At 40.8% G+C, this 24,254-nt stretch overlaps 2 protein-coding genes across 3 annotated transcripts in view; one reads left to right on the top strand and one right to left on the bottom strand.

The window, feature by feature from the left end:
- The window catches only part of FBXO8 (F-box protein 8), a 38,354-nt gene extending 19,430 nt beyond the window's left edge, over nt 1-18,924 (top strand). For both annotated transcript variants that reach the window (XM_019534628.1, XM_019534627.1), the window contains exons 3-6: nt 5,866-5,992; nt 13,635-13,753; nt 16,137-16,333; nt 17,222-18,924. In XM_019534628.1, coding sequence (XP_019390173.1) covers nt 5,866-5,992; nt 13,635-13,753; nt 16,137-16,333; nt 17,222-17,409 — 631 coding nt within the window. In that variant the 3' untranslated portion in view covers nt 17,410-18,924. The remainder of the gene's footprint in view (nt 1-5,865; nt 5,993-13,634; nt 13,754-16,136; nt 16,334-17,221) is intronic.
- The window catches only part of CEP44 (centrosomal protein 44), a 106,517-nt gene that overhangs the window by 61,869 nt on the left and 20,394 nt on the right, over nt 1-24,254 (bottom strand). The gene's annotated exons all lie outside the window — the stretch shown is intronic.

The following is a 24,254-nucleotide window of genomic DNA, read 5'->3' as shown; positions in this document are numbered from 1 at the left end:
CATCAATAAAAAGAAAATAGATATTATCAGCAATCGGCTTTTTTTGGCTGCTGTGGGCAATAATGTCACTGATAAATGCTGTGTGCATGCACCCAGCATGTGGCCAGCCCAGCAGCTGGGAGAGTAGTGTCCAGCTGGTAAGTTTCTTGGGAGGAAGGAGGGAAGGAAAGGAGTAGGGGGGAGGCAGATCAGCATCCCTGCGGTGAGGCTGGGGCTCGGGCAGGCATTGCCCAGCCAGGGTGGGGTGTGGTGGGTGCAGGATGAAGCAGCGAGCAGCTCATCCAGAGGGAAGGTGGGGGAGTGGTTCCTGCTGCTTCATGCACCTTGGGAGAGGAATGGGGGGGCACATATCCCCCAGATCTGTGAGTAGGGTGAGGGTGGACTGCTGCTGCAGGCTGGAGTGTGGGGTGGTGTTGGGCTCTTCCTGGTGGGGGGGTTGGGCCAGGGCTATGCTCAGGGCAGGTGGAAGTGGCAGTGCTGGGAGGGGAGGTATGGGGTGGGCTTCAGCCATCCCAGAATTCACCATAGCCCTCCCACACTCCCCTGCTCCCAGCGTCACCGTTGCCCATCCCGCCCTTTGCTGAGCCCTGGCCCAACCCCGCTCCCCCTCACTGGAAATAGCCTGGTGCCAGCCCCAGGCTGCAGCAGCAGCCTGCCCTCAGCCCAAGGGGGACACATCTTCTTGTCTTCCCCCTGGACAAGCAGCTTGTGGCTTGGTCTTGTGCCCTGCCCCACCCCAGCTGGGCAGCACATGCCCCTACCCCAGCCCCACTCCCTCCCTCACTGTGGGGACCTCAATCTGTTCCCCCCCCACGCCTCTTACCTTCCTCCTGCCCCTTCCCCCCCAACAGACTTCCCAGCCAGATGCTACTTTCTAAGCTTCCAGGCTGCATATCAGCAACCAGATCAGTATGGGCTGATATGGCTCATTAATTATTGGCTATCAGTATTGGCCCAAAAAATCTTTATTGGTGCACCCCTACCTCCTACCAGGAGCACTGCCTCTCACACTAGTTGGAGATTTTAATCATATATTGGAGGAAGGGGATAGGATGGGGAGCAACACTTCAGGATTAGATAGATCCTCACAGATGTTGGCAAGGATGGTAGTAGAGCATAAAGTACCGGACACCCAAAAGTAAGTTCCTGGAGTTGACCATATAGACTTCATTTTGAGGTCTATATACTGGAAAGTTTCAGTGAGAGAATACCAATTTTCACATTGAAGTTTGAGTGAGAGAATACTGATTTTCTTCTTGGACCATCTTCTACTGAAGACAGTGTTGGAAGTAAGAGAGCAAGGAACAGCAGGTAGAGAGCAGTGGATGATAAATACAAGACAATTGGAAGATGAATATATGTGTAAATGGTATGGGAGCCACTGTGAAAAATGGGGAGTAATTAAAAGGGTATATACAAGTACAGTGAGACGGTGGGAAGAAGTTAAAAAAGAACATGAGCCCCACATGAGTATGTGGGGAAAAGAAGGGCCTGGGAAAAAGGGAAGAGGTTTACAAGACTACAGTGGAGACAGCAGTGTCTCCTATGGCTGTCAGAGAAGGGATTCCTGGTAGCAGAGGAAATGGTGGAGACACAAAAAAAACCTATTGAAGGAGTGGGGTAGAGAGAAAGAGCAAAGAAACATCTTCCTTACGAAGGCTGCGTGGGTGGAAGAAGAAGAATGGTCCTCCTACTTTTTTTCCTCTCCTTCAAGAAAAGTATTACAGCAGTGCAGGATGAGAGAGAAGTGTGACAAACAAAGACAGAACAGATGCTGAGTGCAGTGAAGGAGTTTTACTAAAATTTATACTTCAGCAAAATTGCATCAGGGAGCCCTTGAGTCCTTTTTGGTGAGGTTAGAGGTGACATTGGAGAAAAGTGAAAGGCGTCAGCTGGAGGGGGCATCAGCACTGAGAGGACTATGGGAGGCAACCTGAACCTTCAGGACAAGAATGATCTCAAGGAATGACAGGCTTGTGACAGAATTTTACAAGACTTCTTGGAATTTATTAAGCCCTGACCTATTAGTGGTGTTCTAGGAGTATCTGGCAAGGGAGCGGCTTCTACATGCAGCTTCCTGCTGGAGTTCTGGAAGCCCCACGTGGAGGTTTGGAGCCGGCCGGCCCAGCTTACACCACCCCCACCCTCCACAGGAAGGAGCTCCCCTCCCCACTTACCCAGGTGCCCAGTCACACAGCTCTGGCCTACATCATGGGGCTCCCAGCTGGAATTCCGGTAGCCCCACAGAGATGGAGGCACAGAGCCCGCTGCCATTAAATTCTGCTAAATTATGCAGTTATGCACAGTCATGCCTTTTATGGGCAAAATTGCACATGTACATAATTGTATAATTCCCCAGGGTATAGTACTTGTATGGGTGCTCTTATTACAGTTGGGGACTGTATAACAGCCAAATGTCCCAGACAAACTTGTGGGGAAGGAAGCATATGGCATGTGATATGGGAGTGTCAGTTTACCAAAACAGTCTGGAGAAAGGCAGAGAAGCTCCTACAGTGGCCAGGTGCTAAGCGCCAGCTAACGCTAGAAGAAATTCTGTGTGGAGTGTGGCTGGGACCCAAAGAAAGGATGGAGAAAGAATGGGGAAAGCAGTAGTGAGCTTTTGCATGGTATTGTGGAAGATAAGAACTTACTAGTCTTGTAACAACTGGAACTTTCTGTATAAGATGCCTTGCATTTGGGCCTGAGCAAACTGGGGTGGCATTGTTGGCAGGACATGAGAACTAGGTAAGGAGCAAGTAATGGATTTATGGAAAAGGGAAGACTGGAGATGCCTAGTAGATCTAGGAGGATGAAAAAGATGAGGCCTGAAGGGCAGTGGAGCTATAGCTGGAGGCTGGAGGTTGGCATGATACAGGCGAAGACAAGACATATGTGGAATAAGGGTTGATAGGCATTAATAGACAAGCTTGGAGAGTAATGGGGAGCAATGCAATATTAAGGAAGAAAAAAAAAGTGTCCAGGCCGTGGATTAATGGGAATTTTGAGAAGGAGGGAATGGTTAGATAATGTATAAATATTTTTTGTTTTTTGTTGGTCTTATTTGTTGACGTTTTGGAAGCTGATGGAATCACATTTTAAGTTTTGAGACGTTATTTTGTTTTCTTCTTAGTTGATGCAGTTTCTTGTAAGGTAATGTAAGCTGATGGAAATGAATTTATAAGTGTTTGATACTTTTATAACAATAAAAAAAACAGTTCCCATCAGTATGTTTGCCTAGTGTGGGTCATGTTATTTATAGTCATGCTCAGTATTGGCTACATTTAATTAACTTCATAGTTGGTTTCTGTTACTGAGCCCATGCTGCTTTTGGCAGTAGTTTAATGATAGAACGGGCATGTCTACACATGTGCTTTAATGCACAGTAAACTATTTTACTGTGCATTAAAGTGTCACATAAAAACTGTGACATTACGCTAATGTGTAGTAAAATAATCGTCTGTGCCTTAAATGTCACTAAAAAAAGAGCAAATGTGCTACTGCACATTAGTGCAGCCTAATGTGCATTAATTTAGTACCTCACATTGAAGGTACTAAATTTAATACACATTAGAAAAGGTGCATTAATGCACATGTAGAACGCACCACAGTATATTTAGTGAGGTTTCCTTGTATGCAAATATAAGTGGCTTTTTTCCCCTTGCTGATTAGGGGAAAAAACGTCATCTACTATTCAAGTAAGTGCCCTGAATGCTATCTCTTTACATGTTTTTAAAAAGGCAGACTCTTTATTGAAATGCCAGATTAGAACAGCAGTCCTATATTTAAAGTTTACACATAATCCCCAAAACTGAGGATCCAAAACAGCCCCAGTGAAAAATCCACATTCTCTTAACTTTTTGAAGGATGTAAGAAAAGAGAAACTGATTAGTTGTGTTTACAACATTTTTATGTGGAGATGTCACTCAGATTTGACCTCTCCTAAACATGTGAGCAAAGTACATTCAGCTGATTTGTGTTTTGGAAGAATGGAACACAGTTGAGTTTTTTGGGAGGGTTTTAATTTAACCTCAGACTTTTTTTTAATTTAATGCTAGAAATGTTCAAGAAGTAGTCTTTTTCCAAATAATAAATGCACAATCCACTGAAAAGAAAAACGGATTTCAAATCTTAAATGTGCATTCTTCTGAAGTTTATGGAATTTAAGCAACTTTGCAAGTTTTTCTGCAATCTCACCTTGTGGGCTGTTCCCTGGCTTTGTGGCTCCCATGGTGAACTGCTACATGGCCTGCTCTAGAGCAGGTGACCTAAGGTTTCCTAACTCCTTGTTTTCTGTAGTAGAGTCAGGGAAGCCTCAACTTGACACAGGACTCTCAGGCCTTCTGATCTGCAAGCCTCCATCATTATGATTGCAAAGGGGATTTGTCCCCTGAGCAATCATCCATTGTAGCCCTTCAAGATGCCTTACAAAATCACTGCTCTGTACAGTACTACCATACTTTTTTGGTGATATATAAGCGTGGATCCAGGTTTTCCATTTCGCATGGAAAAACAGGGCAAATGGTGCTGCCACCCTGTGCCACCACCTCACAGGAACAGGCCTGGGGCGGGGCAAGGGCAGCAGCGCCCCCTGCAGGTCGAACAGGCACTGCCCGCCTGGCCAGATGCAGGAAGAAAAGCTGGCATGTGGTGGCTACCACTGCCATTGACCACCCTGCACCACCATTGTGTGCAGCCACCACTACAACTCTGCAACCAGCTTCCCCTCCCCCTGCTGTGCCTCAAACAGCCACCAGGTGTACACTGCTCAAAAAAATGTTGAATACCTGTATTTTAAGCATCTGCATTGCCCAAAGATTCAGTCTACATTGAGTATACACCAGTCTAGGCCAATGCACAATATTCCCTACAGTTTTAACCCTGGCCTGTTATAGGCTATTTTGAGTCTGAGTATTGCTACCTGAACTGACAGAAGTCTGCTGTACACCAGTGAAATATACCTGTTTGGCCAACAACTCTGTTGAAGAATCTGCCCAATTTATTTTCAGAGGGGACAGAATCCCGTTCCTGGTGGCAGGAGAAAATGGAACAAGGAAGCTTGGAGAGAGAGAGACGAATGACTGGGACTGGAGGCTAGTAGACGAGAAAGGGAAACTAGGAAGTTGGGGGAGGGCACTGGAGAAGGGAACTAGGACAAAAAGTCAAATGGAGAGGGAAGTAGTAATCAGATTGAATTAAGTGGGTGAATGGGAGTAGGACTAGTCTGGCAAGGAAATTCTGGACTGGGACATAGAAACAGGATTATAAAAGAAACAGGTCTGGGATGAGGACAGGTTGGAGGGTATGAGGCTAAAAGTTTCAAACGTGTAGGGGGGGCGGCTGGAAGAGGAAAAGGAATCTGATCTCTTAAAGCACGTTCATTCCCCTGCAGAAACTTCAAGAGAATGCAAAATTCCAGCATTTGTTCCACTGCTGTCATCAAATGACTGTAAACCCAATGGCCGTCTCCTTCCTTTATCTTACTATGTAGTCTATGTAGAGGATAACATACTGCTGCTATCTCTTACTCCATTAGCTCAAGTGTCAGAGGTCTCTGTTGTGGATTTAAAGGTACAACTTTGCTGATGAACCGTGTGATCGTCAGTCTGATGCTATATGTTGGAATTTGGGTTTGGGGAGAATGGGGAGGGGGTTGACATTTCGTAAATCACACTCAAAATAATGTATTAAAATATTATATAAAACAGTAATTCTATTGTTATGCATGTGCATGAGAACAAATTTCTGATGTAATATAATTTTTGAGTACTTGGTAAACTTGATAATGATCTTTTTGTGCATTTTGCTGTGTGTAAGAAACAATATATAACAAAGTATTTTCATACTAGACTATTCCTATTCTTGTAGGTTGTGCAAATCCACTTGGGGTCACTGTTCTATATACAATAAGAATCCACCTCTAGGATTTTCTTTTAGAAAATTGTATATGCAGCTAGATGAAGGCAGTCTCACCTTTAATGCCAACCCTCATGAGGTAAGTGGAATATCTCTAACGTTAGTAATAGCTGCTGTAATCTTCTAAAACTGTTGTATATGGAGAAAGTTGAGATTGTAGCACCATTAAAAGTCAACTTTTAATGTGTCTTTTGATTTGTTGTGTGATTTCTGAATCCTAAAGTATGAAACAATTCTGATCTTTTCTGCTTATAGTACCTGTATACATCATTGACACGGCTTGACTCATAAGCACCTGGCACAGCAATCTGACCTATAGATATCAGAAAGTCATGACCACATAGTATCATTAGGGAGATCCTAGTTTATTAAAAATGGGGAATTAAAAAAAAAGTCATATATAAATAAATATAATAAAATCCACTGTGGGATATGGTCTTAAGCTTTCTCCTATTGAAGCCACTGGTGAAACTCCCAGTGATTTCAGTGGAGCATGATTTAGTTCAAATACAGTTGCCCACAGTCTGGAATACCAGTTGATTCTAGATTGTATCCAATCCTGTTTTACAAGCCTTCAAATACAGGATATGTCTCTAATTTCTAGGGGAAAATGTTGAAATAATGCCTATATTAACTTACCCCAGCTACCCCTAACTGTAACATGTTTTCAAATAATATGTAGGCATGCTATGTAGCCAGAAGCACCAAATCACACTAATAGAATGAAACAGCTAAACAAATAAATTTTCCTAAATAATAGTTTATTTGACTTCTCTGAATATTTAATTTTTTTTATTTAGAAAATGTATACCAATTCAGTTACATTGCTTACGTCCAGTAGACTATTTGTTATACAAAAATATCTGCCTCAGAAATAAAAGGTTGTTATTTATTTAATAATAGTTAACTAATAATGTAATTGGCCAACTCTCCTGCAACTGCTTTCTTCCAGCCTGGTTTCTTCACTGCTTAAGAAGTAAATTTTGTTTTAGTTATACCAGGTTTTAGCCTAGATGTGCAGTTCAAAATCCATCATGACTTTGAAAATACTCTCTTTTGTATAGAATCACGCTTCATGCATCATATTGCTGAAAGAAAAAATGGTAAACAAGACTGAACAAAATTGAATGTTCACTTCCTAAGTATACTTACATAACCAACACAGCGGGGATATGGAATATATCCAGAGTAGAAAGAGAGTGCATAGTCCCTCTCCCAATTTTCTGTTTAAGACTAAGTGGCTTACTGTTTCAACATGATACAGAAAATCCATCTTTGCAAGTGCTGCAGAAAATGACAAAGCAGTCGTATGAGCCTCCAAAACAAAATGATTCCATTTAAATTTTATGAATTTCATTTGCCTTGTCACACATTTTTTTCTTTGACTGCTTAAATCTATGCTCTTTTCATAGATCAAAAAATGTAATACTTGGCAGCTTCTCCAATACAGTACAGAAAAAGGGCACAATCCTACAAGGCTTTCAGCACCTTCACTACTAATTGAACTTATTGATACCTTGCAGTTGAAGCTAACAACAGTTAGTATTGCTTTCCAAGATATACTTAGCGAATATACTGTCAGAGATGAAGGTTTTTCAAATGAGACTTACTACTGAGGTGATATAAGTGTTACCTCGGCATACCGATCTCCACTTCGCCTTGCAGTTTTAAATGGATCTAGTAATCTACACTTCCTGTCCTAAATTACATCGTGCTGTTATTTTCTAGTGTCTATGTAAAGTAATCTCTGTATAGTTTAAAGCATTTTGGTGATCCTCTGGAATAAAAATGTAAAATAATAGTGTTAATTTTCATTTTTTTAAAAAGCAATTGTAAATATTAAATATTGTAATTTATGTATTACAATACATTTGATAGTTTGGGATTCACTGTGGTCTATGTCAAGGGAAATGCAAACATTGTGCTTCAGGCTCACTGGCAGCTTGGGATCTCATGGTATCTCCTAAGGCTTCTATTTCTCTCTCCCTGTGGAGCACCTTAGCCTGGCAGGAAGCATTTGGGGGCTGAGTTCCAGAGCATTCCTGAATTTTACAAATACAATTGTTTTTTCTTCTTTACAACTGTGATTATTGGAAGAATTATTACTATAAGGACACTGTGACTAGAATATGATATATGATATGATATATAACATTCCACTATTACAAATTATGTGTCTACAAATTTCCTGCCCAATTCTGCTTTACATTTGATAACAGACTTGATTAAAATATTATAAAAATAAGAATACCTACAGCCACAGGAGCAAGATTCTCCAAAGGACTCCGCCCATGTCATGAAAATGGGTAACCAGGCTCCACAACAACAGTTCCAGAGCTAGCAGTGGCTCACGGGGTGGGGGAGAGCCATCTGCACACTTTGTGGTAGGATTCTCTGGTTCGCCATTGTTGTGTGCATGGCGTTGTGAAGTCTGCTGTAATATACTGTATTGATTGTGTGCATGAGCTTGCATAATCCATGGCAAGTGGCCACATTCTACTGAAAGAATGTGCCTAGCCACATTTACACATAATGTGAAAGCCTCCTTATGCATGTGCAAGATTTTGTTTTACTTATTTTTATTTTTTATTCCATTGGCAGTATCTTTGTAGCTAAGAACTTTTTAAATATTAAATCCTTATACAAAATCATTCTCCTGCTCTTAAAATTCCTGGTAATCTCCCAACATCTCTCTGCCATATATTATTCTAAATTGTGTGTAGTATGTGTGAATTGTTTTCCATGCAATATTCATTTCATATCATGCAGACTTACTGAATTTGGCAGTGATCATGATTTGTATTTCATAGTTTTACATACTCTTTCTGACTCAGTATAAGATGTGTTACCAAACTTATTATATCAGGCTTTGTTGTACACTTAAAATGGGAGTGGGAGAAGATTTATAGTAAAAGAAGGCCCAATTTATATTTTATGGCTAGTGATAATAGTCCTAATAGATTTGGGGGTTGTTAATATTTGCATTTAATTCCTGGCTCCACTAAATTGATTGTCAAAAATCTCACATTTCAGTAGACCCAGGGATTTTGTCTATGGCAAATAATGCAATAACTTTCTAAGTTACAGTGAGTACAGGTAGTGCACAATATTTATTAATATTCAGTTTACTTTTTATTCCTTCCCCCTTTTTTCAGTTGTTCTAATTTCTTGTCAACTTTCTTTGCACTTTTTTTGGATGAAAGGGCAGGCAGGAAGAATTTTTCTATGGTTTGGTTTCCTAATTTTAAGGTGATTATTTTAGAAGTTGGAGCAAATATGTTCAATCTGTTTTAATTATGCATGTATGTGTAGGGGTTACACCCTTTTCCATGTGTTTCTATTAAAATCTTTGTGCAAGGTTAATTTAATAGTTCATGGCAACAATAACACAAGTTTGACTTGTTTAGTACACCTTTAAAAGAGGTGCAAGGGAAATGGGTTTGTTTACCTTAAGTTAATGAAATTTGAAAACTGAATATCATATACACATAGCAGATTTTTTTTTTCATTATCTTAAAAAGTAAAATTGGCAAGATTGGTACATCCTCTTGGGAACTCTACATTCTAGCGTTTCCAAGCCAAAAATATCTTTGAATATAGGAAATTAAAAACTGTGCAAAGTGTCTAACTTACAACATTAAGTTAAAAATACTTCATAACAAATAATACAAATTGTTTTTGAGATAATATTTTAAAGACTATATTTTGAAGTCGGGATGTTGAGAACAGCAACAGGACCAGCTTTACCTCAATCTTCTGTTGATATGTAAGAGGGACTGTCCAGACCTGTGTCATAGGGAAAAGTAAATTAAGATCAACGAAAAATCTTAGCAGATATCACTGAACATGCTAACTACTGATTTCTTAAATCAGGTTTTTTGTATTTTACAATTATTTACATAATTTAAGTTGCATACGGTTTTCTGTTGGCCCTTATATTTTTTTTTAACATAAGCTGGGGAAAATGTTTCACTGTCCCATACTTCTGAATTGTCTTAACAATTCTGTTCAAACTGTAAAACAAACAAACCTGCAAGCCTGAACACAGAAAATTTCAGATAAAATTTGACTAGTTTAAGAAAGCTGCGTGTGCTTTACTATGCAACCTTAATTATCTGTAATAGATGGTACCAGAAACCTACCATACTACATTTACTATACTATGAAGGCTGAAAGAACAGTTGAAAGACTAGTTATATAAACTGTCTATAAAAAACAAAAGTTACATTAAACTTGTACTTCTAGTTGTCGGATTCTCTTTACCGCTGTCTGCTACCTGTGATAAAAATTGTTTGATCTCATCTTTTCTTCCTCAAAACCAGTCTTTGTCAGCTTTTAGTAACTTCAGAGAACCCCAACCAATCTCAGAAATGTAAAATGTGCTCTCTCTTGCCAAGCATTTTTCTTGGATCCAAACCATATTTACTGCTTTTAATCCATTTCTATGTAACTTGCACTATGCCAGTGGAATCTGAAGAATTCTAGTAATGGCATGTTGAATATATGAAACTAAAAATAAATTTAAGAAAAGCCATTATTTCTGTGAACATTAAAGATGGTCTTTTTCCTTTGTACATGTGTGATGGAGGCCGCATCCTCAAGGCCATAGGTAAAACATTAATTAAAAAAATAAAGCTAGCGAAAATATTTTAGATAGAAAGGAACACAAATGCATGAATACTGCAGTAATATAAAATGAAGTAAATGCTGATATTAAAAAAATCGGCAAGTAAGTATCAGACAATTTCAGATTACCTGTTTAAAAAAAAAAGATTCCTACACAGACAACAATAAATCCAGAAGGGAGTCATCTTATGAAATATCAAAGAGTGTATCAGACTGGATTGGCTCTAGGAAGAGAAGGTAACAACAACTACTGATGTATTTTTTTGTTTTGTTTTGGGAGCAGAAATAAAGTATTAAAGTTCTTCTGTAAACTAGTTGCAGTGACAGTTGAGTTAGACTTTGTGCATGTGTAAAGGAAGGAGGTGAGCAAGGAGACCACATGGTTAGAGGGAGATTAAAAAATAAAGGGTCTGTTGCAGAATACTTAAGCCAAAAGAGGAGCTACTAGCCTGTGTGATAAGGACCCTACAAGAAGATGTGATTTTAAAGAGCCTTATGTCAGAAAGAAATGATTTGTAGCATCTCCTAGGTGAAGAAGAATATGTCCAGTGGTCTCTCCTGTAGAGTGACATTTTCATAGTGCTAATTACATATCCAAGTTTGGGGAGGAAATATGGAGGCTTCCAATAGGTCCTTCTAATGCTTTTTTCTGAGGAATAAATGCTAGAAAGAGAGTTTAAAAATAGGATACTGTTGTGCCCTCTTCTTCAAGGCCCCAGTTCAGAGCAGTTTAAACACGTTTGTAACTTGAACATGAACATAAGCGCTTTGCTGAAATGAGATGCCAAGTTAAGGAGAGAGATTTAAACACAAAGTCCAATGAGATAGTATAGTTGTTTCCTTGCTTTTTGTCATAGTTGAGCAACTGTCAAGTACTTGAGGTACCAAAACCAAAAATAATATCTGCAGAGATCCACAAGAAGGAGAACAATGAGTAGACTCAGTTCCTTAGTTGCTGCTACCTAATTACTTACTACAAAGACAGGGCATCTACATCTGTGCTTTACTGCAGTTGCCTAATTAACTCCGTGGTAAAGCATCGCCGTCTATGCATGCAAAGTTATTAGGGCACTGGAAGCTAATTAACTCAGCTGTAGGATAGTACTGCCCAACACAAGTACTGTCCTATTGCAGAGTCCTTTACTCTGTCGCAGTACACATGTAGATGGTGACCATGCTGATTGGGGTATGAAGGTGCTACAGCGCAGGGGCTGCCTTCCAGCTAACCCTGCACCGTAGCACCCTCGTGCCCCAAGCAGCACATTGAGCTGGGATGGAGCAGCTCTGGGGTGGCAGGCTGACTCTCTAGACCCCTTGCCACCACAGAGTTGTACTACCCCAGCTCAACATGCCCCGCTCCTGGGCACATGTAAAAATGCTGCACTCAGGAGCAATAAACTCCAGCACAAACTGTGCCAGAGTTTATTTAGGCGCATTAATAACACATGTAGATGTACCCGGAAAGATTTTTTTGTTTGTTTATTCAGCCTTTTAGAAACAAGTTGTGTATTATATTCTAGAGGCTAAAATTATCTGGATCCAGATTTCTTTACAAAGAGTATTGTTTTCCCTTAAAATATTTATTTTGTTTTAACCAAGGGAACTTTGTTACTTTGGGTAATAGTTTCTTCTTATATATAAACAAATATAATGATTAAGCCTGCTTAAAAGGCTAGGTAGCACATTGTTTGTGGTGTATGTGTGTTTTCTAGCCTTTCACATGTGTTTTAGGCTTAAATTGTTCATTATTTTCTGAAGGCATATAGTCTAATTTCCTGTTTGCTTGATGTGAATTGTCTCTTCTGTCTTACTAAACTGTGCGTCTCACTTTTTATAAAGTAACTCTCCAGGTTAAAAGCTCACTCTCTATTTATGCCAAATTGGCATCAACAGGAAGTTTGTTTATGTATAGAGTGACAGATTGTCCCCCATGTCTTAATAGCTTTAATAGGAACTCCAGGGGCTTGCAAACTATTGTAAAATCCTTGACATCAGAAGATTTATAATGCAAAAAAGATTTTAAGGATTATCTTTGTTGACTTTATTGCAATAGTACATTTTTATAAAAAGCAGATGCAGACAAATGCATCTAGTATGTAAAACACAGATACGGTAATATTTTTGGCGTATTTCAACATTATAGTTTCCTATAGTGGTGGTATAGGATTGCCGCTTGAATCTAAGCCCTGTTTTCAATGCTTAAAAATTCTCCCACATTTACATTGAAATTTATTTTTCTTTTTTTTTGTTAAAAGTTATATTTAAAATATCAATTAAGCTGCATTTGATTTGACCATGAGGGAAATGGTTTCATGCTTTGAGATACCTGAATACACAAGATGCATCCAAAAATATCTTAAATGTTATTTTTGAGTTCAATTTCAAATCTGATTTGTACATACTCCTCACTGAGAAATGTGTGCTTGGCAAAGTTTTTTAAAAATGGCAGTATAAATAGCATATGATATATGTTCATTCTATCACTTTTTAAAATATTTTATAAAATAAGTCAGAGTTCTATTTGATTACATATCTACACCTACCTGCACTGGATATACACTTTAAAATAAACACACCTGCATTAATCCAAGTCATTATACATTTAAGCATCTAGTGTGTTTATTTGATTGTGATGCTATTTACATGTGAGAACGCTAAAATCAGTGCTTTGATGAAAAAAATTTAAAAGCTAAAACACAATATGGCCAAGATTTTCACATGCATCAAAGTTTTGAAATTTAAAATTATCAGCCTTATAATAATCTTAACTACAGTGCGTATTTGTATGTAGTCAAAAATATGTTTATACTGTAAAAGAAAATAGAACCAAATTATACTTGTTACAGGATCCATAATTTTAAATTTCCTACTGTGAGAACATGTAAAATCTCAACCATAACACTGCATTGTTTCTTTGCATTTGACTTGTATAATAGTTTTAGATTGTATTTTGCATGTTGAAATGCAGTTTAAAGGATGGGGTCATTATACTAAAATCCTAAGTATTAGGATCATGTTCTAATATTACTAAATAAAGTATTGGTAATAAAAGACATGTAAAGACCAAACTTATATAAAAATGTCTTTTATCTCAGGGAGTCAACTACTTTATGTCCAAAGGTATACTGGATGACTCATCAAAGGAAATAGCCAAGTTTATCTTCTGTACAAGGACACTAAATTGGAAGAAACTGAGAATCTATCTTGATGGAAGGTACTTTGAATCCATCATGAAGAAAAAAATCTGTATTCATTTTTCATCTGTAACACTCTTTAATAATCACTGTTTAACTTGCCTTAATATAATGATATTTTTTTTACTAAGATGTTATTCTTAAAGCAGAAAACTTACTCTGTTATAATATGTGTGTGTATGTGTGCACATGCAGGCACTCCCCCGCCACACACACACGTATGACACTAGCTAAATATAGCATTTTTAATATAGTGAGAGTCAGCTAGCACACAACTTATTTCCACTTTTTCTGATCTGAGCATAAATTGTATTGAAGTTTACATGCTGTATAACAGTAGTGTTCAAACTTTTGGCTCTGTGAGCCAGATGCATGTTATGGGGCCAGTCCATGGGCTGGATCAAGCCATATATGCCAGAATCAGGCCCTGGGGTCCAGCATCACCTGCTGTCTACTCAGGGAGTGAGCCCTGGGGCCTGGCACCACTCCCTCTCACCCCCGTGCACTGGGATTGAACCCTGAAGGCCTGGCAAACCCTTCCTTCCAGAATTGGTCCTGTGCTTAGCTCAAATGTCTGTAAGTTTTTCTACCAGGAGAATTAGCCTGGGAGAATTATCTTAGATCATTTGAACATGTATATGCAGGTAGTGCCTAGTTACAGATCCAAGTAATTAAACCTGTTAAAAATCAGGCTTTTAGAGTAGAGTGAAGTTCATTCAGGATATACAGAGTTAACACAAATGCCCTTTGCAATATTTAAATCCCATGGGAATCCATGCTTATGGGAGTTCCGCATTCATGTACACACACGCACACTGTGAACACTAAAAGAATTCCATACCGGCCAAAACATTTTGATGTACAAGGGAAATCTGGAAACGAGACAGGAGGAACAACGGATCCACAGCTGTATTGATTCAGTGTCTGAAACCATGCAAGTGGGAGTTTTAGAGGGAAAGCCTCCAGAATTCCAGTTTGCAGCTTATTCTTTTTACATCTGTGATTTCTACACTCAATATGGGTAGAACTCCTCCTTAAAATCGACTTACTCTTTGTAGAGAAAACATAAATTTCAACCATAAGGAATAGGAAAAATGTAGATGTAGCATTTAGCATAACATAATGATGTTATACAGCAGAGGCATTCAACCCTTGTGGGCCAGATGTGGCCTGCGGGGCTCCCCACTGGTCTGTAAATTTGTCTGAAGAAGAGTGGTGGAACCTCACCCTCACCACCAAACTTATGGACCCATGGGGAGCCCAGGCCCTACATGCTGAATGAATTGGACACCCAGTCCCAGTGAGCAGGGCCCAGCGGGAGCATCGCTGGATTCCAGGGCCCAGTCCTGGTGGGGGGGGGGGGTGTGGAGAGGCCCCAGACCAAATCCTGGTGTAGGGGGCCAGAAGTGGATATTGCCAGACCCCCAGGGACCAGTCCTGGGGGGAAGTGTTTGCCAGGCCCTCAGGGCTCAATCCCAGTGCATGGGAGTGGAGGGGAGTGATGCCAGGCAAGGATCACTCCTGGAGCAGAGAGCAGGTGGTACTGGACTGCAGGACCTAATCCTGATGTGTATGGCTTCATCCAGCCCATGGACTGGCCCTGCACCACTCATCTCGCTCAAAGAGCCAAAAGTTTAAGCACTACTGTTACACAGCATGTAAACCTTAATACATGCTGTATAACAGAAAGTTTGCAGTGCTGACACTAGCGTGCCTTGAGGCCTTAGAACAACAAGTACTGCAATCTACGCATGAGGTGGATGCGAAACATTCAGGAGACATGTTCTGAGCCCTGTTTGGCTGGGATTGACATACTTTCTCCCTGGACCTGTGCAAGGGAAGGAGGTTGAGGAGTAGGCAGGGAGCAAAGCTCTCTGGGATTCCAGGGGACTATTCTGCGGCTTCTCTTAAATGGATGCCTGTACAGATGTTTGGTCTCCTGAAAGATTTTATCCCAGAGCAGCCATTTTTGCCCTGGAAGAAATATCATGGCCATCTGTATACACTTATGGTTTTTCCTGGGGAAAAAAGCAACTCTCCCAGGAGAAATTGAATGTCTGTAAGTAGCTACTTTAAAATGTCTTGTACTGTATATTTGCTCCTTTTACTCTGGTTTCAGTCTTAATTTCCTGCTATGTACTACCACTGTGTGTGCCTGCACCTATGCAAATACAAATTTAGAATACTGGTTTTTTTGTGGTTTTTCTGCACTAGACTGTGTGCTGCGTAGTAGATGTCTGAGAAACTGTTCTTGTGTTTTTGGATTTTTTTTACTTCTCATGAAAAAATATAAAGTCTGAAATCAATTTTCACTCTAGATTATGAATTCTATATTTTCATATTTGAACTGTTAAAACATCTCAAAACATCTCTCTCTCTCTCTTTGTTTCCTTTGCCAACCAGGCGAGACGTTTTGGACGACCTCGTGACACTGCACAACTTCAGAAATCAGTTCTTGCCAAATGCACTGAGAGAGTTTTTCAGGCACATTCATGCCCCTGAGGAGCGTGGTGAATACCTTGAGACTCTTATAACAAAGTTCTCACACAGATTCTGTGCTTGTAACCCTGATTTGATGAGAGAGCTTGGCCTTAGCCCTGGTAAGTAGAGAGAACTTTTATATAGCGAATCCGAGTTTATATTTCTGTGTATACTTGGAAACTGCCACTTTTTGTGGTGGGTTTAAATAAAGCTGTAACCAGGGGCAATGCCTAGGGGGTGCACACAGGTGCACCTGCACCTCCTGCGCGTGGCGGTGCACTCCCTGTAAAAAGATGCTGCCAACAGTGTCCCAGATTGCCCTTGGCTGGTGCCAGCACTGCCGGTGGCACCTGCAGGTGCTCGCCATCCCACCCCCCCCACCGCCAGTAGCGCTGACTGCATCTGCAGGAGCTCCCTGCCCCATGCTGCCGCTGGTGCAGCCGTTTTCCCCCCCACAGCTGCCAGTGGCACACGCTGTTCATGGCTGTAATGACATTTTTTTTAAAGTACAGTACTGAATGGGTGTCAGACATGAGCATATTCAGCATACAGACATCTCAGACATCTTTAAAAATATCTGAAGGTTCTGATTCTCCTTTTGTACACCATTAAGTGATTTTTTTTTTTAAATGAATTATTCTACTGCACCTTTTGCCTTCTTCCTTTGGGGTTTAATTTTATAGATTCTGTAGGCTTAAGTCGTGAAAGCACGTATGTTTAACTTATACCTCCTAATCGTCTCACAGAAATCAGAATGAATTGGCCTCTGAAATGAAGGTGTGTCTGTATTCCTGTCCATAAAGCCCTCTGAACACTCTGGATGCAATATAAAATAGTACATTAATTTGAAATGATTTTGCTATCATTATTGCTACTTAACAGGAATAGATACATTTTAGTCAATAAAGTGAATTATGTGCATATTTACAACAGGAGGCCATATGCTTGGGCAGGGACACACTTAGGTTTCTAAAAACAATAACTTCAAAACATTTTCTTTTCTTTAGATGCAGTGTACGTACTATGCTACTCTTTGATTCTGCTTTCCATTGATCTTACCAGTCCTCATGTGAAGAACAAAATGTCAAAGAGAGAATTCATCCGAAACACAAGACGTGCAGCTCAGAACATCAGTGAAGATTTTGTAGGGCACCTTTATGACAACATCTACCTTATTGGCCACGTGGCTGCCTAAAAGCACAATTTGCTGAGACTTAGAATTTGTAGTTTAAAAAACTAAATCAATCCAAGGAGTTAATTATTTTGTAGATATGGGGGTTATATTAGTGCTGGTCATTCTAACCTCTGTATACAATCAAAATGTGAGTGTGTGCGTGTCTTACCTTTTTTTAGCAATTGAACCATGGGATCCAAAGGATTTGGGGAATATTTTTTTCCATAACTTTGCTTATGTTTCGCACAAAGCAGTGCCATTAGTTTGACATTATTCTGACGTACCATTTATGAATGTTAAACTGACATTACACTTTTAAGCTGACAGTGGTGGATTTGTGCATTAGATTTGCTTGAAAACTTTAACCAGTTCCATAATTTTTTAAAATACTATGTAATGTGTACATATTTAACTAAAGAGATTTATAATCATAATTATTTTATTGTAAAATATTTTAACTAAAGGTTTTTCTTTTCACTCTTAAAAAATAGTGTTGTATACTTTTCCTTATACATTTCATATGTTGCTCCTGTTTCCATCACACTGGTTTTCTCAACTGTAAGATAAAGAAAAGTTAGTCTGAATAAGTGTTTGTTCCAGGACACGGCATAAGCAGTTGTGGTGTGTCCAGACTATCAGTTAGTGTTGTATTTGTTTACTTGAATTAATTGGCAACTATTATAAATTTAAGTTAAAACAGGATTGAAAACTTCTGTGTAGACAAACCCTAAGGTTTTACATAAAGGTAGATAAGAAACATGGTGGTTTTTAATACTGAGTTAGCTAACATGGATTGTTTACGTTCTGTACCATGTAAGTTAGGCACATTTGCAGTTGTGTTTCTTAATTATAACTTACTACTGGGGTGGCCAACCTGTGGCATGGGTAGCCTCTACATATAGCATATGGCAGATGAGAGATAGGACAGGCAGCACAGCAGCAAATAGGGCAGAAAGAAGAGCAGCAGATCAGGCAGGGGGCACAAGGCAGGGCAGCAGGTCAGGCAGAAGCAGTAGATCAGAGTGGCACTCTCTCCAGAAGAGTTAGCTCCCACTAACTTAGGTTATGTCTGGATTGCAAAAAGGTGGTTAGAAGTTAGTTAAACACATTATTGTCGTCCTCAAACTCCAGTCCTCCCATCTAACTACAATGCAGGGGACCCTGGGTTAAACACTGCTACATAACAGGTTAGGTTATGATATGTTACTATTACTTAAGGTCTGGCCATTCAGATTCATGGTGAGACTCTGGATATTGAATATTTCCTGTCCCTCAGAAGCAGTTTCTTTCAGAAGGCTAATATCAATGAAGAAATCCAACATCAGCTCAAATGTGTAAGTGCAGCCTTCAGATGCCTGAGGAAACAGGTATTCAAAGGTTGCAGCATCAAACCCAAAACCAAGCTCATGGTTTATCAAGCAATTGTGATCCCCAGCTTACTATACAGAGCTGAATGGTGACAACATACAGGAGATGCCTTAAGTGGTTGCAGAAGCATCATCAATTCTGTTTGTGAAAGATCCTTTGAATCCAGTGGAAAGACAGACACACCAACATTAGCATCCTCTCGTAAGCGAACACCCCAGGCACTGAGGTGACAATCATCCAACAGCTTCACTGGACCAGCCACGATATCCAGATGTCCAATTCCAGACTCACAAAGCAAGTCTTACTCTCCCAGCTCAGTCAAGGCTCACTCAAGAGGAAGTTAGAGAAAGTGCTTCAAAAACATCCTCCAGGCCAACTTGGAAAAAAAATACAGCATTGACACCAGCTCATTGGAGGCTGTCACCCAGGACTGCCCCAAATGGAGGAAGTCTGCTGCAATGATCAGTACTTTGAAACCTTATGATGACAATAGGAGACAGAAAAGCGGGAGCAGCAGAAACAGCATGTCACAGACCAAATAAAAAATCCAGAGCCACATACCCTGCACAGAAGCACATGGCTGAGTTGCAGCAGTCTTTCGATCCCAGATTGGCCCCATCAGCCATATTTGGACTCACAGATAAGACAACCATGGAAAATAATCATCCTCAACTGCGAAGAATACATAAGGTGGCTAGAGACGTTTCAAACTATCCTAGCGAATGCAGTTTTTAAAGCATCTTTTTTTGTCTATTTTTATGTAGATAGATTTATGTAGATAGATTTTAATTTGTTCTAAATTCAGGAAAATAATTAAAAGAGTTGAAAGAGTCTTAATCATGTAGTATTCTAGCAGTTTAGGAGTGGAATTTTACCTGTGCAACTTATATTACAATGAATGAGGAACAGTCTTTTAGCCAAGTAGCATACAACTTAGTGCTTCTCCCTATTATTCATTAGGCTCCCTTGAAAATAAGACATGATCCTTAATTTCGTGTTTGTTTATTTATAATCTGAATACATCACACTCACTAATTAATTTATCTTCGTGTTCCTTGTGTGGTAGAAAATAATTTTTATTTCAGTTTTATTAGAAGGGGATCAGATTTCACACAAGAAGTCTACCACAGAATGGGGTTCTGAACACAGGTCTTCCATAGTCTTAGTGCCTTAACCACAATGCCATTTTTCTTACTTTCTACACATGACATTTATTACACCTGAATAGAAAGATCAGGAGAAAATGAGCCCAGGATAAAGATGATTGGCACCAGTTGACTTCTGTTTTATGCACTTTAATGAAATCATCATTAGGAAGGAGAATGATAACATTTTTAATTCGTAGTTCTTCTGCGGGTTACATAAAATGAAGATAAGATATTGCTATTACTACTGTTTGCAATTTTTAATACTTCTAGTATATTTCTGGTCCAGAAAATACCCAAAAATGCATTCAGCCATTCAGCTATGATTCAGATACACCTTTAAGTCTCAATGGGTGCCTGTACACAAGGGCAGAGACTGCTCCTATGTGCTGTAATTACAGTATGTTGGAGAAGACTTAATTAATTGAGTCTGCTGGAGCATGGTAATTACCGCACTCCAGCAACCTCCCACATCTTGTGTATCAGCGTCCCTGCACTTCAAAATGGCAGCAGGGACACTTCAACCAAAGCTCATTGAACACAAGACACTGAGGCTCTTTACTTAGAGTAGCTCTTGGAGCCACTCTAATTAAAGTGCTGCGCCCCGTCCCCAGAGCACATGTAGAAGTGCCCAATGTTACCTGCACTTGTATTGCCTCAAGATGGAAACGAACAGCATTGCACGTGGTCATCCCAGGCATGTTCTACAAGGTTGTTCCAAACCCGTGAGTGATTTCTCATTGCAGAACAGTGTAAAGTACAGTGGTATATCCTTTTTCTGAAGGCTCAAAAATAGATGCAGCGATGATGGCTTAACTAAACCTGTTACAATAACCTCACAAGTAGTCACTACAGAATTACAGAATTTTTTTTGGTAACTCCAAATTGTAAGAGCTTTTATATTAAAGATTTGTAGTGCTAAAAATGAACACTACAAGCTGCTGTAGCCACTCTTGTTTTATTTCTGGAAGAAATTAAGACAGGTTAGAATGATGACCTCTAAAGGCTATAGAGAGATCTGGCCTGTGAAGAGGTTGGATTCTTCCCAGGAAGGTCCAACCTGGGCCAAGATGGCCCAGATGATCGAACAACACAGAGGTCCACCAAGCCCACTGTCCCCTCTGCAGAATCCTCAGCAGTCAACTGAGCAGCTGCTGCTCTCTCTGCCTATACTTACCTCACTGCAGAGGGGCCAGATATCTGCAGTGAGGGTAGTTTGAGCAAGGCTCCACATATCAGCAGGCTGTTTTGAGCAAGGGGTCTTTGGGTGTAGAGGTTGGCGGTTGCAGCATCAAGCCACGTTGCAAGCTGTGGTCCCAGGGTAGCAGGGTTGCAGACCCATGTCCTAGGTAATTTCTCTTGGAAGAGATGCTTTGGGGCAGAAGCCAGCAACCTTTTTCAAGCTGCAGTCCAGAACAGCCCAATCCCTACCCCAGTCTGGCATGGGCTGGATGGCTGTGGTGCATCTGCAGCAGTGGAGGACTTTCACCTGCACTATCACAACTTCTCACAGCCCCATCCCACCCACCCCATTTTCCAACTTGGGTAGAAACTTTTTCCGGCCATAGGAAAGCTGCACTGGGGCTCAAGGGTTGGAAGCTCCTTCAAGGCTGCTACCATTTCCTGCCCCAGCCCACCTCCCCTCCCACCCAGCCTGGCCCCAGTGTAGCTCCACTCCAGTGAAAGCTTCACTCACACTGCAGCTTTGGAGAAATTGGAGGAGGAAGGGGAGAGGGGGATAGAGAGAAGCAGCCATAGCACAGGCAAAGCTTCCAGCTTCTGGCTTCAGCATACCTCCTTGCTTCTCAGCCCCAGCACAGGCAAAACCCTACAGGTCTGCAGGCTGGATTCATTCACTCCACAGACATTGCTGAGCCCTGCTTTGGGAGAATAAAAGGAAAGGATCTTAATGAAATTAGAAAATTCGTGATTCATCAAGCAAAGCTTTCTTCCTGGACCCAAAACTAAATTGTGGGGCCTGATGTTCCTTTCTGATAATTCCACTGATACCAGTGAAATTGTTCCTGATTTGTACTGATGTGAAAGGAGTTCCTTACATCTCTAATTTACACTTGTCTTTTGTTGCAGCTGTCACTTGTTCCAGTCCCCTGGCATAACTAAGTCTGGAGGAAGCACAAGCAGGAAGGGGCAACAGGAAGACCATCTCATTCTTCTAGGTACCTCAGATGTCTGTACACGAATGCACAGCGCCTGAAAAACAAGCAAGAAGAACTAATTACGGAACCATGATGTAATTGGAATGGCAGAGACTTGATAGGAAAGCTCTCATGACTGGAGTACTGTCATGGATAAGTATAAACTTCAGGAAGGACAGGCAGAGGAGAAGAGGAGGAGTTGTATTTCATGTAAAAGAGCTATGTGATTGTTCAGAGCTCCAGTATGAAACTGGAAACAGGCCTGTTGAAAGTCTCTGGGGTAGGGTCAGTGGTGGCTGTCTAGTATAGACCACCAGGCCAGAAGGATGAGGTGAATGAGACTTTCTTCAAATAGCTAGCAGAAGTTTCCTGATCACAGGCCCTTGTTCTCATGGGAGACTTCAGTCACCCTGACATCTGGGAGGGCAACATGGCAGTACACAGGCAATCCAAGAAGTTTTTGGAGAGCGTTAAAGGCAACTTCCCAGTGCAGGTGTTGGAGGGACCAACTAGGGGCCATGCTCTTCTTGACCTGATGCTCACAAGCAGGAAAGAATTGGTGGAAAACGTAGAAGGGAATGGCAATTTGGGCAACATAACCATGAGTTGATTGAGTTCAGGATCCTGAGGAAAGGAAGGAAGAATAGAGTGAGGACCCTGGACTTCAGAAAACTAGACTTAGAGTCACTCAGGGAACTGGGATCTCCTGGGAGAAAAATCTGAGAGGGAAAAGAGTCCAGGAGAGCTAGGTGTACTTTAAAGAAACCTTACTGAGGCCACAGGCATGAACTACCCTAATGAACAGGAAAACTAGCAAGTATGGCAGAAGACCAGCTTGGCTTAGCAGGGAACTCTTCAGTAAGCTGCTATGCACCTGAGGTGCTAAGGGAGTTGACCAATGTATTTCAGTGCCATTATCTTTGAAAACTTGTGACGATCAGGAGAGGTCCTGGATGTTTGGAAAAGGGCAAATATAGTGTTCATCTTTAAGAAAGAGAAGTATCTGGCAAGCCTCATCTCAGTCCCTGGAATAATAATAGAGCAGGACCTGGAGGAGTCCACTTCTAAGCACTTGGAGAAGAAGGTGATTAGGAACAGTTAGCATAGATTCACCAAGGACAAGTCATGCCTAACCAAGCTGATGAGATGGCAGGCTCTGTGGATGCAGGGAGAACAGTGGACTTGATATACCTTGACCTTAGCAAGGCTTTCAGTGTGGTCTCCCACAACATTCTTGCAAGCAAGCTAAGGAAGTATGAGTTGGATGAATGGATAGAAAACTGATGGATAGAAAACTGGCTGGATCATCTGTCTCAAAGTCATCATCAATGACTCAGTGTTGAGCTGGCAGCCAGTTTCAAGTGGAGTGCCTCAGGGACTTTTGTTTAATATCTTTATCAATGATCTGGCAGATTGGATGGAGTGCACACACCACAAATTTGTGGATGACACCAAGCTGAGGGGAGCAGTAGGTACATTGGAGGGTAGGGCTAGGATTCATTTGTCTCATGACATAGACAAATTGGAGGACTGGACCAAAAGAAATCTCATGACGTTCAATAAGGACAAGTGTCAAGTCCTACACTTAGGACAGAACAATCGCATGCACTGGTACAGGGTGGTAACTTACTGGCTAAACAGCAGCTCTGCAGAAAAGGACCTGGGAGTTACAGTGAACAAGAATCTCACTATAAGACAAGTGTGCCCTTGTGAAGAAGGCTAACAGCATAACAGCATTAGTACAAGTGTTGCGAGCAGATTGAGGGAAGTGATTATTCCCCTCTGTTCAGTACTGGTGAGGCCACTTCTGGAGTACTATGTCCAGTTTTGGGCTCCCTACTACAAAGGGATGTGGATAAATTGGAGAAAGTCCATCAGAGGGCAACAGAAATGGTTACAAGGCTGGGGATCATGGCTTCTGAGGAAAGGCTAACAAAACTGAGCTTTATTTAGTTTGGAGAAAAGAAGATTGGGAGGTTGGGATTTAATAGCGGTCTTCTACTACCTGAAATGTGTTTACAAAGAGGATGGAACGAGACTGTTCTCAGTGGTGGCAGATGACAGAACAAGGCACATTGGTTTCAAGTTGCAGGAAGGGAAGTTCAGGTTAGATCTTAGGAAAAACTTTCTCACTAGGAGGATAGTAAAGCACTGGACCAGGTTACCAAGACAGATTGCAGAATCTCCATCCTTTGCA

Source organism: Crocodylus porosus, unplaced genomic scaffold (genome assembly GCF_001723895.1).
Source record: "Crocodylus porosus isolate Cpor-Errol unplaced genomic scaffold, CroPor_comp1, whole genome shotgun sequence".
Taxonomy (NCBI): domain Eukaryota; kingdom Metazoa; phylum Chordata; order Crocodylia; family Crocodylidae; genus Crocodylus; species Crocodylus porosus.
The sequence above is the reverse complement of the archived record's forward strand: the minus strand, read 5'-3'. Positions and strand labels throughout refer to the sequence as shown.